The 11,580-nt window shown below is 58.2% G+C and overlaps 1 protein-coding gene across 6 annotated transcripts; it reads right to left on the bottom strand.

The window, feature by feature from the left end:
* Window positions 1-37: 37 nt before the first annotated feature.
* On the bottom strand, window positions 38-11,447 carry LRCH4 (leucine rich repeats and calponin homology domain containing 4). Of its 6 annotated transcripts, none has more exons than XM_038539252.1 (18): window positions 11,029-11,441; window positions 7,330-7,474; window positions 7,062-7,188; window positions 6,787-6,892; window positions 4,611-4,747; window positions 4,351-4,466; window positions 4,110-4,209; window positions 3,777-3,867; window positions 3,623-3,699; window positions 3,425-3,486; window positions 3,174-3,308; window positions 2,954-3,022; window positions 2,756-2,859; window positions 2,541-2,624; window positions 2,245-2,330; window positions 1,942-2,079; window positions 1,765-1,842; window positions 38-405 (listed from the first exon to the last, which is right to left on the bottom strand). In XM_038539252.1, the coding sequence occupies exons 1-18, from the start codon at window positions 11,246-11,248 to the stop codon at window positions 301-303; spliced, it is 1,980 nt and encodes a 659-aa protein (XP_038395180.1). In that variant the 5' UTR covers window positions 11,249-11,441; the 3' UTR covers window positions 38-300. The 6 variants fall into 6 exon arrangements, with proteins under 6 accessions (XP_038395180.1, XP_038395178.1, XP_038395182.1 ...); XM_038539250.1 differs by lacking the exon at window positions 38-405 and adding an exon at window positions 794-1,448 and having other exon boundaries at window positions 11,029-11,443; XM_038539254.1 differs by lacking the exon at window positions 38-405 and adding an exon at window positions 794-1,448 and having other exon boundaries at window positions 7,322-7,474; window positions 11,029-11,264.
* Window positions 11,448-11,580: the final 133 nt, after the last annotated feature.

The raw sequence follows: 11,580 nt of genomic DNA, 5'->3' as shown, positions 1-11,580 counted from the left end.
AGCGGCGCCTACTTCCCCGCGACACGCACACCCGAGGGCGACCTGGAGGGCCTGGCTTCTTTATTGCACTTGACACAACATCCGGCGCCCGGTTTGTAGCCCAGACCCGCGGCCGCACCCAGAGGCAGCCGGGCGCCTCGCTGCGCCCGTCCGCTTCCAACCCCTCGGGCGGGCCGAGAGGCACCCAAGGAACAGGGCCAGGCCTGAGGCCGCCCTCACCAGAGTCCTTGCTAGAGAGCAGCTGTCTTCTCTGTTCTGTGTTCCCGGCCGGGTGGGGGCCCTGCGGCCCTACCTCGACCCCTATGGCCGTTCCAGTAGGGCGTGGATGACAGCAGCGATGTAGGGGAGGCCCCTTCCCGGGGCCCCCTCCTCTTCCAGGATGTGGTGGGGCTGGCACAGGGACTCCTGGGGGGAGGGGCCCAGTTAAGTTCCCCTTGCCAGCTGGTTCTCTGGCTTCCCTGCCCTTGTCAGAGGACGGGGTGGCGAGAGCCTAAAGAAGCCTGGGCAAACGGGGCTGACAGGATGGCCCTTCCAGGTGAAGGCCGCAAAGGCCAGGGGCACCGCGGACATGGCTTGGGGACAAACAAGTTGCAAGGAAGCTGCCAGCAGGTAACAGAAGGGAGATGACACAGGGGGCCAAGGCTCAGGGGAGGAGGGACCTGTCATTTCCAGAGGGAAATGCTCGAATAGAATAGGCGGGCTGACAAACAGAGCCCCAGGGGCCCCCCGCCAGGGCAGGGCCTGGCCACAGCAGGAGCGGACGCAAACACAGGCACACACACACGGAGGCGGCCACGGTCTGTACAATTTATACACAGAGACAAGGACCCAGCCTGGGCCCCTACATCCCCTACAAATATAAACTTCTCTCTACAAAATATAGATAATTTAGCTCCCCGTAACAGTGGGGGGGGGGGGGGGGACGGTGCGGGGAACAGCACGAGGAGGAAGGTTGAGATCTACCCTCCTGAAGGAACAGAGGGCAGGGCAGGGCCTGGAGGGAATGAAGGCACCATCAGGATTGAGAGGTGAGGGGCTCAGAACGGGCTACAGGAGGGTGGCCAGAGGCTGGGGCCTGGGGTCTTGGGGCACCAGACTGGGGCCTCTAAGGTCAGTGTTTGTGAGGGGAGGGGGGTTCACTAGTGTCTTTGGTAGGGGCTGAAGGCACCACTGGTAGGGACAGGAGTGGCACAGGAGTCTTATAAATAGAAATAGGGCAAGGGGGCGGGGAGAAAGGGTGACTTCAGGTCCTAGGAACCCAGGAGCCGAGTGTAGACGACATAGAGCAGCAGCATGAGGACCACGTAGAAGAAGATGAAGCCGCCCAGACCAGAGGGGGGCCAGAGGGGCGGGGGGGCCCTGCCCCCCACCCGCTTCACAGCCTCCAGGGTGGTCCACAGCCCCTGGGCGGTGCCCTGGAGGAGATCCGAGGGCGAGCACAGGTCGGCCTGGGAAGGGAGAGTGGGACAGATGATGGACAAAGACAAAGAGCAGACGTCAGCAGCGAGACGGCCCTTCCCACCCCTGCCTTCATGTGCCAGGGCCGGGGCCAGGCCAACATGCAGAGCGCCAGGAAGGGAGGCATGCAGGGCAGGGAGGCGTGCAGGACAGGGACTTGCAAATGTGCTTCCTTCTGGGGAGCAGACACCCCTGCGAATGGGACCCTGCCACCCATCCATGCAGAGGGCTCAGCCGAGCCCAGGATGTCACTACTCTTTAGAGTAGGGACCAGCCCTGGGCTCCTGAGAACATGCCCCCCCATACCTCAGGCACCCCCATTTTTCGGCAGGCTTCTAAGAAACTCTCCACATTTTTCCGAGACTTGAGAGTACTAAGTTTTGGCTGGCAGAGGGCGAGAAAGGAAACAGAGAAGGGAGTAAGGGAGAGGCCCCGGCAGTCCTCTGCCCCATCCCCTACCTCTCGCCCTGGGACCCAACTGACCACAGCAGGTGAGGGCACGTGGATGAAGGGCACGGAGCGGGGCCGCAGCTGGTTGGCCAGCTGACAGAGGATGACTCCATTGGCCAGAGCCTCTGCCAGGTCCTCCGGCAGGGGCCGCTGCAGCCGCGACTCAAGGACCTGGGAGCCAGGAGGGTGGGGGTGAGGTTAAGGTCAGTGGGGACTCCCGCCTGTCCCTTGTGTCCTCAGTGGAAGCACCTACAGGCTGCTGAGAGGCCAGGAAACTCAAGGAGGCTGAGTGCACCCCACCCCCACCCCCAGCCCTGCAGGTCCCACCTCTCTTACCTGGCGTAGTTGTGCCATCACCTCCTTCTCATCCAGAAGCTGGGGGGATCGCCGAGGTTTCAAGACAGGGTCTGGTGACGAAGGGCCTGGAGAAGGAGGAGGAATGTGAGCTGTCTCTGCCACCCGCCGCCGACTTTCTAGCTGGGTCACAGTGTCTGGCACCCACATCTCCTGCCTTTGTGCTTGTGGGCTTTTCAACACAAAGGGACAATAGACCAGAGAACTCCCAGGCCAGAAGGGATGTCCGCGGCGCAGGGGTGAGTGCTGAATGAGCACCAGGGACAGGGGAAACCCACCTGAACTACTCTGAGAGGAAGAACGGAAGAGGAAGCTGTTTGGTCTCTGAATGGAGCCAAGTGGCCGGGGAGCAGGCACTGTTGCTGGGGGCCAGAGCCAGGGGCAGGTGAGAAAAGACACCTCTCAGAGTCCCACTCTTCCCTCAGGCCACCAGGCCCCAGCCACCCTCTCAGCTACACAGTCCCCCATCCTTTTCCCAAAGTCCCTGTCCCACCTGGTCCAGCTGCAGGGAGGGGCTCCTGGGAGGCAGAGGTGGGGGCAGGGGCACCCTGCCCTCCTGAAGGTCCCGGTTGGGTGGCACTGGACTTAGGCATGCCACTGAGGACAGACAGAGAGCGGATTAAAGGGGATGGGCAGGAGGAGGCGTGTAGGGACAGAGCTCAGGGAGTTTGGAGTCTCGGAGGACACATACTTAGAGGAGGCCTGAGCGGACGAGGCAGCAGCAGCTCCACCAGCAGCCCTGATCCCCAGCTTCAGAAAACTAGAAAGCAAAGAAGGTGTGGAGTCAGCAGCACAGGCAGGGAACCCACCAAGCCTGAGGAGCAGAGGAGCTCAGGAGGGTTCATTTCCACTCATGGCCAGGGTCCCCTGCCCAGCGGAAGCCCCAACCCAAGCCGCCCCTGTGCCCACACCTGTCCTTCCTGGAGGCCCCCCACACTCCAGTGTGCTGCTGCTGCTGCTGCTGCTGCTGCTGCCTCCGCTCCCGCTCCTGCCATAACTGCAAGGTGTCGGGGCGCCGCCGCTCCTCCCCAGCTGGCTCCTCCCGCCTGAGGGTTAGAGGTAAGACCAGTGAAGGAGACAGACATAAGTCAGGGGAGAGGAGGAGGCGTCCAGGGGGATGGGGCAAAGGGAGAAGGTGCTGGCTCAGGTGGCTCTGGGGTACCTGCTGCTTGGTGCCTTCTCTGCATCCCCTGTGGCAGGGCTCAATTCTGGTGGCCGATGCTCCTAAGGAAAGAGCAGCAGAGGGCTGAGGGAGTGTCTCTTCCTCCAGGCCAGCACCACTCCCTCCTTCCCTCCCTCCACTCTCCTCTCTCCCACACAGGGCACACACAGGGCATGAGGCCAGGGGCTGGACCCTCACCTCAGCAGCACCTCGCTCCTCCTCCTCCCCAGGCATGTGGCTGTCAATGAAGTCAATCTGCTCAGGGTCTCCGTCACCTGGAGAGGCCAGGGCATGTCAGCAAGCATTTGGGGGCTTGGGGCACTCATCCATTACCCCAGAGCCCACTACTCACCAGAGCCATCCTCCCTCCGCTCCTTGGGCCCCCTAGGCTCCCGGGCCAGCTCTGAGATCCGGAAGGACAACTCCGAAAATTCATCTGTTGACTATAAATACAAATGCCAAAATGGGAGACAGTTGCTCTGTAGTGCTGGGGGTTCATGGGGTTCATGCCCTTGGGGTCTGCTGCTGAGCCAGCCCTTCCCCCAGATACTTCGGCAAGGGAAGACTCCTCCAGATACCAATTGTCACTGTAATAATCAGAAGCACCAAGCAAAAGGTCCCAACTCAGATGTTCTCCTTGGGGGAGAGACATTCCCTGTATGTCCCAGGGAAAGGAGGCCCTTACCTCATTTCCAGACCACCTTTTGCTGCCACTGTCAACACTGTGGAAGCCAGAGTCTAGCCCACCATCGTACCGACGTCCCGGAAATAAGTCCTCAGCAGGGCTAGTGCCAGCCAGAGAAAGCTAGTCAGTCCAATGCTGGCCAGTGACCCCTCTCATCTTCCCACCAAAAACCGTGGAGTCTGTGCTGCCAGAAAGGGGCAGTAAGTACCAGGGGCTTCCCTCTTTCCAGCTTGGGACTTACCAGGGACTAAAGCTTGGGGGGCGGGAAGAGGCCAGGTCCCCCAGTGCAGACCCCCCACGCCGCCCCGCCTCTGTTGACAAGTACTTGAAGATGTGAAGTTTCCCCTTCAGGCAGATCTAGGTATAAGGAGGTGTGTGACAGGGGTTAGAGAAAGGGAACGGGGGCCCCCAGATCCCGCTTGGCTGCTAAAGGGACTCATTTCCCAACTCATACCCACTCTCAGCTCCGCCCCCATGGCCTACAGCAGACCCACCCCTCACCTGAGCCGGTGGGCTCTGCAGGGGGTTGCTGTCCAGCAGAATGACCTGCAGGTGCCTGAGGCGGCAGAAGGAGACCGGGATGCGGGAGACACGGTTACAGGAGAAATCCAGGCGGACAAGAGGAAGATCCCCCAGCTCTGGGGGTGGGTGAGGGAAGAGTCAGGAGCCTGCCCAAGGGTGGGGCCTTGTGCTCACTTCCTCTGCCCTCTGCTCTGGCCCACTGGCCACCCTTGGGTCCACCACAGCCTCTGCCCTGGCTGGCGGAGGTATTCCCTGAGAACAACCTTCCTGCCTCTCTTCCTGCTCACGTTCCCACCTCCAGGCCTCCCCTCCCTTAGCTCCTGCCCAGCTCATGTACCTCTTCTCTCCTTTGCCCCATCCTGCCCACTCCAGACTTCAACCGTTCCTTCATCCCCAAGTGACCATCACAAGACCCAGACCAAACTGCGACGTTGGAAGGCTCAAAAACCATCCGTGCCTCGCAGCCGAGGCAGCTGAGAGTGAGTGGACTGTGCCCTGCACAGAGCCACCTAGTCTGCAATCCCACCTGAACTTTACTAGCTAAGCCCTTCCAGCCCCAGGCAAGGTTGTGCCCACCCACAGGGAGTGTGCCTTTTTCTACTTCGCAAACATGCACAGTTGGATTAGTGGTAGTAGAGACACAGAATAAAATTCCCCACTCCTTGGCCCAGTACAGTCAAGGTGTTCATGATCTGGCTAGTTCCACATTTCCCATCTCACTGCCCACCCTCACACACATCAGACAACCCTCAGCTTCTGGACCTTTCTACGTGCTGTTTGCTCAACTGGGACACTCATTTTTGTGACCATCTTTCAAAGTTCAGCTCAAGTGTTGCATCTTCCATGAAATCTTTCTAGACACTCAGGTTAGAATTCACTGCGCCTTCCTCTGTGCCCCCAGGGTGTTTTGCTAGGGTCTCTTTTATGCACCAGAGAGCATCCTGATCAAATGCTTGTTTACACTGCTACCAACTTAGAAGGAGAGGGGGCCAGAGCAGCAGTAGGTGGAGCCCAGAGAAAAGGAGTTGCCACCTGACTCCCCTCTCTTGCTCTTTAAAACCAGGATGAGGGGTGCCTGGGTGGCTCAGCGGTTGAGCGTCTGCCTTCAGCTTGGAGCGTGATCCCAGGTCCTGGGATCAAGTCCCACATGGGGCTCCCTAAGGGGAGCCTGCTTCTCCCTCTGCTATGTCTCTGCCTCTCTCTGTGTGTCTCTCAGGAATAAATAAAATCTTAACAAAAAAACAAAAAAACAAACAAACAAAAAAAAACAACAACAAAAAAAACTTTTTAAAATAAAAATAAAACAAAACCAAGATGAGCATGGCTCTGGTCCTTCCCACCCAGCCCTGGCTTGCCTTTCTCACCACATCCGTGCCTGACTGTGCTCCCTCCCACCCACATGCTCTGCACATGGGTTTCCCCTGCCTGGGATGTAGAAGGAAGGAGAACTTTCCTTCACAGGTCAGCTCCTATCATGCCTCTGGGAAGAAGTCTTCCTCAAGCTCCCAGAGCAGAGCCACGTGCCTCCCTCTAGCTCCTGAAGCTCTTTATGTGTCCTGTTCTAGCACTTCCCTCCACTCATCTCTCCCTATGAAGCCCAAACATTTTAACGTTTAACGTGACATCACTCACGTCTACCTGATCCCCACTTAAAACACAGGAAGCACACAACCATGCTGCCTGAATAAGGGAAGGGGTGCCTGCTTTGGAGCAGGGGCTATCAAATGTTAGGGTGGATCACAATTAGCTCGTTACAATGGGGCTGCTTGGGCTCTAGCTCTATGGACTCAGAAACTCTGGGGAGGAGGCACAGGGCATCATATGATTCAGGTGTCTGAGAGCTCCCACTGGGTGAGTGATGATCCCAGGTAACTGCAAAGGCCCCTTCCAACCTTATGACTCTATAGGGTGCTAACACATGCACCCTGTCTCCTTTCTCTGTGCCTTGTTCCTCATTTATGAAAACAGAGTTAACCACCCATGCCTTGTTAGCCTCCGAGGCTTGCTGGTCAAGAACACATTAGATAATGTAGTCTGTTTATCTGTACCTGGGGCACTGATGTTCTGTGAAGAGTCTTTGTGAGTTCTCCAGTGTAGATACACATACTCCCTCCCCGCCAACCACCTCCTCCCTCCAGCTCTTCATTCTCCTCACCATCAGGCAGGGTGCTGAGCTGGTTCCTGCGCACACTGAGGTCCCGCAGGGAAGGGAGGCTACACAGCTCTGCCGGGAGGGCCTGCAACTCATTGCCACTCACATCCTGCAGGGAGGAAAAGAAGTAGGCCAGGAGCCATGAGACTAGGGGCATCAGAAACTGCCTTCTGTCTCTGGCCAGCTCCTTTGGTTCCCCACCTCTCCTTAACTTCCCCCAAAGGTCCCCTGGTGCCTGGCTCAGCAGCCCCTCTTCTGGCCCTGCTCCCCATGCTCACAAGCTGCCGAAGGCTTCCCAAGGCGCTGATGTCGGGAGGCAGGGCTCCCAGTTTGTTGTTGCTGACGATGAGCACCCTGAGGGGCAGCTGGCAGATGTAAGGTGGCAGTGACGACAGCTGGTTTCGGCTGTGGACAGAAGGGCATGGTGCTCACTCTCCAGGCATGGCATCCTAGTGTTGCCCTCTTTTCGGGGTCGTGGGAGGGGCACTCAGAGTACCATGCACCAGGACTTGGGGCTCCCACCCTCCCCTGGCCATACCTCCCTACCTGAGGTTGAGGTAGGTAAGGGCTGTGAGATTCCCCAAGGCAGGGTTCAGGCATCTCAGGCAATTGTGGTAGAGGCTCAGGCCCTCCAGGGACACCAGCTGGCATGCTGCCTCTGGCACCTCGGGGAACCGGTTCCGGGACAGGTCTAGGGGAAGCAAGTGTCAGGGGAGAGCTGTGGATGAGCCCAACCCTGGACAAGAGGGCCCTGAACTTTCCCAGAGCCAACTGCCCAGCCGTCCACCTCCCCGTCGGACATAAAGAATCAGGCCTATAAACATGAGTTCCCTGGAGAGAATAAAGCTTTCTGCCAAACTGAGTACATTCCAAGCATTACCAGAACAGCAAAGGGACACTCACTGGGCTGGAGAAGCCCAGACTTAGGAGGACAAACCATGACCACCACCTTTGAATACACCAATGAAGGGCTACCCTGGAAAGGGTGACTGGCTTCTAGAACTCGTGGTTCCTGCTGTTCTATGGAGAAGGCTGGTGCTCCAAAGAAAACAGAAAGGTAAGGGGCTAGGAGGCTCGAGATAAGAATATAGTAACCCCGGGGCGAGGCCACTGAGCAAGCTCGTCCCTCTTCCTCTCTCCTCGGGGGCCTTGTCCCCAGCTTCAATCTCTTTTCAACACAGGGGAAAGAAACCAAGGGTCATTAGAGTCTGGCTCTACAGAATAAGTAAAGCTCCTAACACACTGGACAATGGTTCTTCATCAGTCCCTGGGATCAGAAAGCCAGGTCCAAGGGTCTGTGAAGGAACAGACTCCCAAGGACCAAGAGGGGAAAGAGAGCAGCTGACCAAAGCTAGAGGTGGGAGCTGGAATCCTCAAGTCCCTCCCATCAGGATACACCTTCTTTAGGACTGGCCTCCTTCCCACCATAGCCTCACCAGCCCTCCTCTATTTCCTCTCTTACTGACCCAGGCTGAGGCGCTCAGCTCTTTTGCCTGTGTCTTGATGTGGGTGAGGAACAGGGAGGGAGGAAGGGAGGGGAATGCCTATGACCACCACCCCTTATCTCAAGGGGTTACCTGCCACTCCAATGAAAGGAGTCAGGCATGAGGTTTCTGCCAGTCTACGGACTCTAACTGCTTAGAGCTCTTCAAGTCTGGGTTTCTATTTCCTCTCCTCGCCTGCACTGGGAGGAGCCCAGGGCCTGCTGGGGGATGCCCCTGGCAATAGCACTTGGGTGAGCTTCTTAGGCAGCCCTCCCCAGGAAGGGGTGAGCAAAAGCTGATGGGAGGGAAGCTGGGGTATATCCCCCAAGGAAATGAGTCTCATGACAGGAAATGGAGTAGAAACAATCTAGACAAGTTCTGTCTCTGGTGGGCTCTATGTTTAGCAGGGCAGAGGACAGCCTGATGCACCAGGGCTCCTCCTTTCTCCCTCTCTGTTCACAGCCCTGGTGTGCAAAGAGAGGAGATCCACCAAGGGAAATGACCGAGTTCTGAAGAGGGTGAGACAGCCAGATGCAGTCCTCATATGTTTGCCCTCCACCTGCCTGCTCTCCCTACATCTACAAATGTCTGTGTGTATGTGTGCACACGCGCAAGCAGCGCATGCTGTGGATGAAGGGGGCGGAAGACAAGATGGGCTAAGCAGTGGGGGGGGGGGCAAAAGCTAGGAGGGGAAGGGAGCCTGGGCTGGAGGAGGCAGGGCACAGGAGGCACAGGATGTGGTCTGAGAGAGAATGAGCAGCACTTCTCCTTTGCGAGAGCGGCCCCTCCCCACTGTCTCAGGGTTCATCCTACTTTCAGGGGCCCCAAGGAATAAGAGTCCAGGGGATATCTAAGACCTGTGCCATAGGAAATATGCAGGGAAAACAATGGGTCAGAAAAAGCTGGGAAACCAGGAGAGGGCTCAAAAGAATCTGGCAGAGTATTGAAGTGTTCAGTCCAGGTTGGAGGGCAAGTTGGTGTGGAGGGCACAGTATGGGTAACACGGACTGTCACTTCCCTTTTCTGCCCCACACTATAAGCATTCTGCTTGGGGAGAAGGGTCAGAGGAGAATGTTCTCGACAAGAGATATTCCACCATGGCCTACAAGCTGGGCCCAGAAAGGACTCAGGATTTCTGTGTGGAGAGCAGGACAGGGAGAGGTCCCAGAGAAGCTGGAATTTTCCCCGCTTCAGCAGACAAGCACACTCAGGGGAGCTGCCTGCACCCTAAGCCGGAATGCCGGGCGGAGGAGGGTGGGAGGGGGTAGGGGTTGGGAGGGGCCTGGGAGTTCTTGGTACTTTTCCCCAGGAGTCCACTCACAGAGGCAGAGTCCTAAGGAAGTAAAGAATAACATTTGGTCTTTGTCACAAAAACAAGCAAGGGGGAGGGGAAAGGGAACAGACGGGCGAGTGTCACACAGCTGCTGAGGTCAATCTGAAGCTTCGGGGTTAGGCGGCTGGGGGAGACTGAGAGGGAGAGGATTGGCTCCTGGGGCTCACTCATTCCCTGAACTCACTCACTGCATGGCAGGCAAGTGAGTTTACCCAGCAACCCAAGAAAAGCGGAGAGGCTTAAACTGGCCCTCCCCAGAGCAGTGGAGAAAAGAGTGTTTGTGCCCACTTGAGTATTTGCAGGTGAGAAAGCACCTGCTGGAGGAGAAACACATGCAGTCGCAGAGCAGTGTCATCAGGACGCTCACCCAGCCCAAAGTCCCACCCTGGGCTAGGCTGGGGTGGGGCTTCGGGAATGCAGTCCTTCTCCCCACTCCCAATCTCCACCCCCCAGCTGCCAGCCCAAGGTCATAGGTTGTTGCCTCCTGAGCAGCTGAGGTCTGACTCACCTGTCATGGTAGAGTCCCCCACACCCCACGATCAAGAGACACCAGGCAGGAGGTTAACACGATTAGAGGGATCTGTGAGTGGGGGAGTGGAAGGGCAGTGGGGCAGTCTCTAGCTTCCCAGTACTCCTAGCCAGGAGATAAGATTTCCTTCCTTTCAGCGACTGCCTCAAGTCCCTCCCCCTAGGGAAAGCAGAAACTGAATTGGGAATTCTAGGGTCCCTATGAGGTCACAGGCTCCATAGTGACCTCACACAGGCAAGCAGGAGGAGGAGTCTTGGATAAGGGGGTCAGGGATAATAGGTGGAAGAGCTGGAGGAGAAAAGAGTTAGGGGAGTTGGAAGATCTGCTTCTTTCCCATAGGCCAGCTGGGTGAAGAGTGGAGAGAGCCAGCAACCTTAGGGGGCGGGACGACAAGCACAGTAAACAGAAACACCAGGTTGTTAGGGGCAAACCCTAGGGATGAGGGGGGCCTAAGGCTGCTCGGATCTCGGTGGAACGGGGAGAAAGAATTGGGAGAAGTGGAGGAAGGGAAAGAAGTCATTAGAGGGACTCGTGGGGGCTGCTTTAAGGAACGATCAGAACTAAGGTTGAAGAGGTCATGCAAATAAGCCAACCAGGTGAGGGGCGGGGCCATTCTACAGGTGCGCAGATATGCAAATAAAGAGAAGGAGAAAAGGGGGAATTCTCACAGCGCTCAGCCGGGGCGCTGGGCGTTCGGTGCAAACGAGAAATGCGTTCATTGTCTAGTAGTTCTCAAAGTGAGGAGGGGGAGGTAGTGGGCTTATGCAAATCGGCTGGGTTGAGAACCCCGACGGTCAGGTGAAGGGGCGGGCCAGACTCCAGAGCCCGGTGAGAAACAAGCTGGGGGCGGGTCTATGCAAATGAGGGTCTCGGCCGCGTACGGGGCCGAGCGCACTCACCAGCCTGGGTGATGTCTGACAGGTCGTAGCTGCGGGCCGCGCCCCGGGGGAAGTGCTTCAAGCGCCGGTTAGATAGGTTCAGGGTCCCGGTGGCCACCGCCTCCTCTAGGGCCCGCTCTGCACTGCGGCTCCCGGGCAGACCCGGAGCCCCTGGAACCGAGGTCGTGGCCGCCGCCTCCTCACCCCCGGCGGCGAGTGGGGCCGCTACCGCCGCCGCCATCCGCTCCCGGCGGCTCCCGCTGCCTGACTGACGGGACCGGCCGTCCCTCCTCCCCCCCTCCCCCTCCTTGGAGCCGCCGTAGTCGCTTCAAGGGGGAGGAAACGGGCTCAGGGGCCCGGTGGACCAATCGCGGTCCCGAGACGCGTCGGAAGTGGCTAATCAGAACCCGCCGGGGGCGTGGAGACTCCGGCGCCCGAGTGAGGCGACAGGAGGGAGGGGGCTAGAATGGAGCGCTCGCCAACGGCCGACGCTCCAGGCCGGCCCGCCCCGCGCAGCCGCATCCAATCGCAGCTCTGAGGGCCGGAGATGGAGCCAATCAGGTCTCACCAGGA

The sequence above is a fragment of the Canis lupus genome, chromosome 6 (assembly GCF_011100685.1).
Source record: "Canis lupus familiaris isolate Mischka breed German Shepherd chromosome 6, alternate assembly UU_Cfam_GSD_1.0, whole genome shotgun sequence".
In the NCBI taxonomy this organism is placed as follows: domain Eukaryota; kingdom Metazoa; phylum Chordata; class Mammalia; order Carnivora; family Canidae; genus Canis; species Canis lupus.
The sequence above is the reverse complement of the archived record's forward strand: the minus strand, read 5'-3'. Positions and strand labels throughout refer to the sequence as shown.

Coding starts and splice junctions, on each gene's coding strand:
- LRCH4 (XM_038539250.1), bottom strand. CDS start 11,248: ATGGCGGCGGCGGTAGCGGCCCCACTCGCCGCCGGGGGTGAGGAGGCG. Junction 4,210..4,350: donor CCCCCAAGCTTTAGTCCCTG/GTAAGTCCCAAG, acceptor GGCTGGCACTAG/CCCTGCTGAGGACTTATTTC. Junction 2,331..2,540: donor TTCCTCTCAGAGTAGTTCAG/GTGGGTTTCCCC, acceptor CTCCTTCTCCAG/GCCCTTCGTCACCAGACCCT.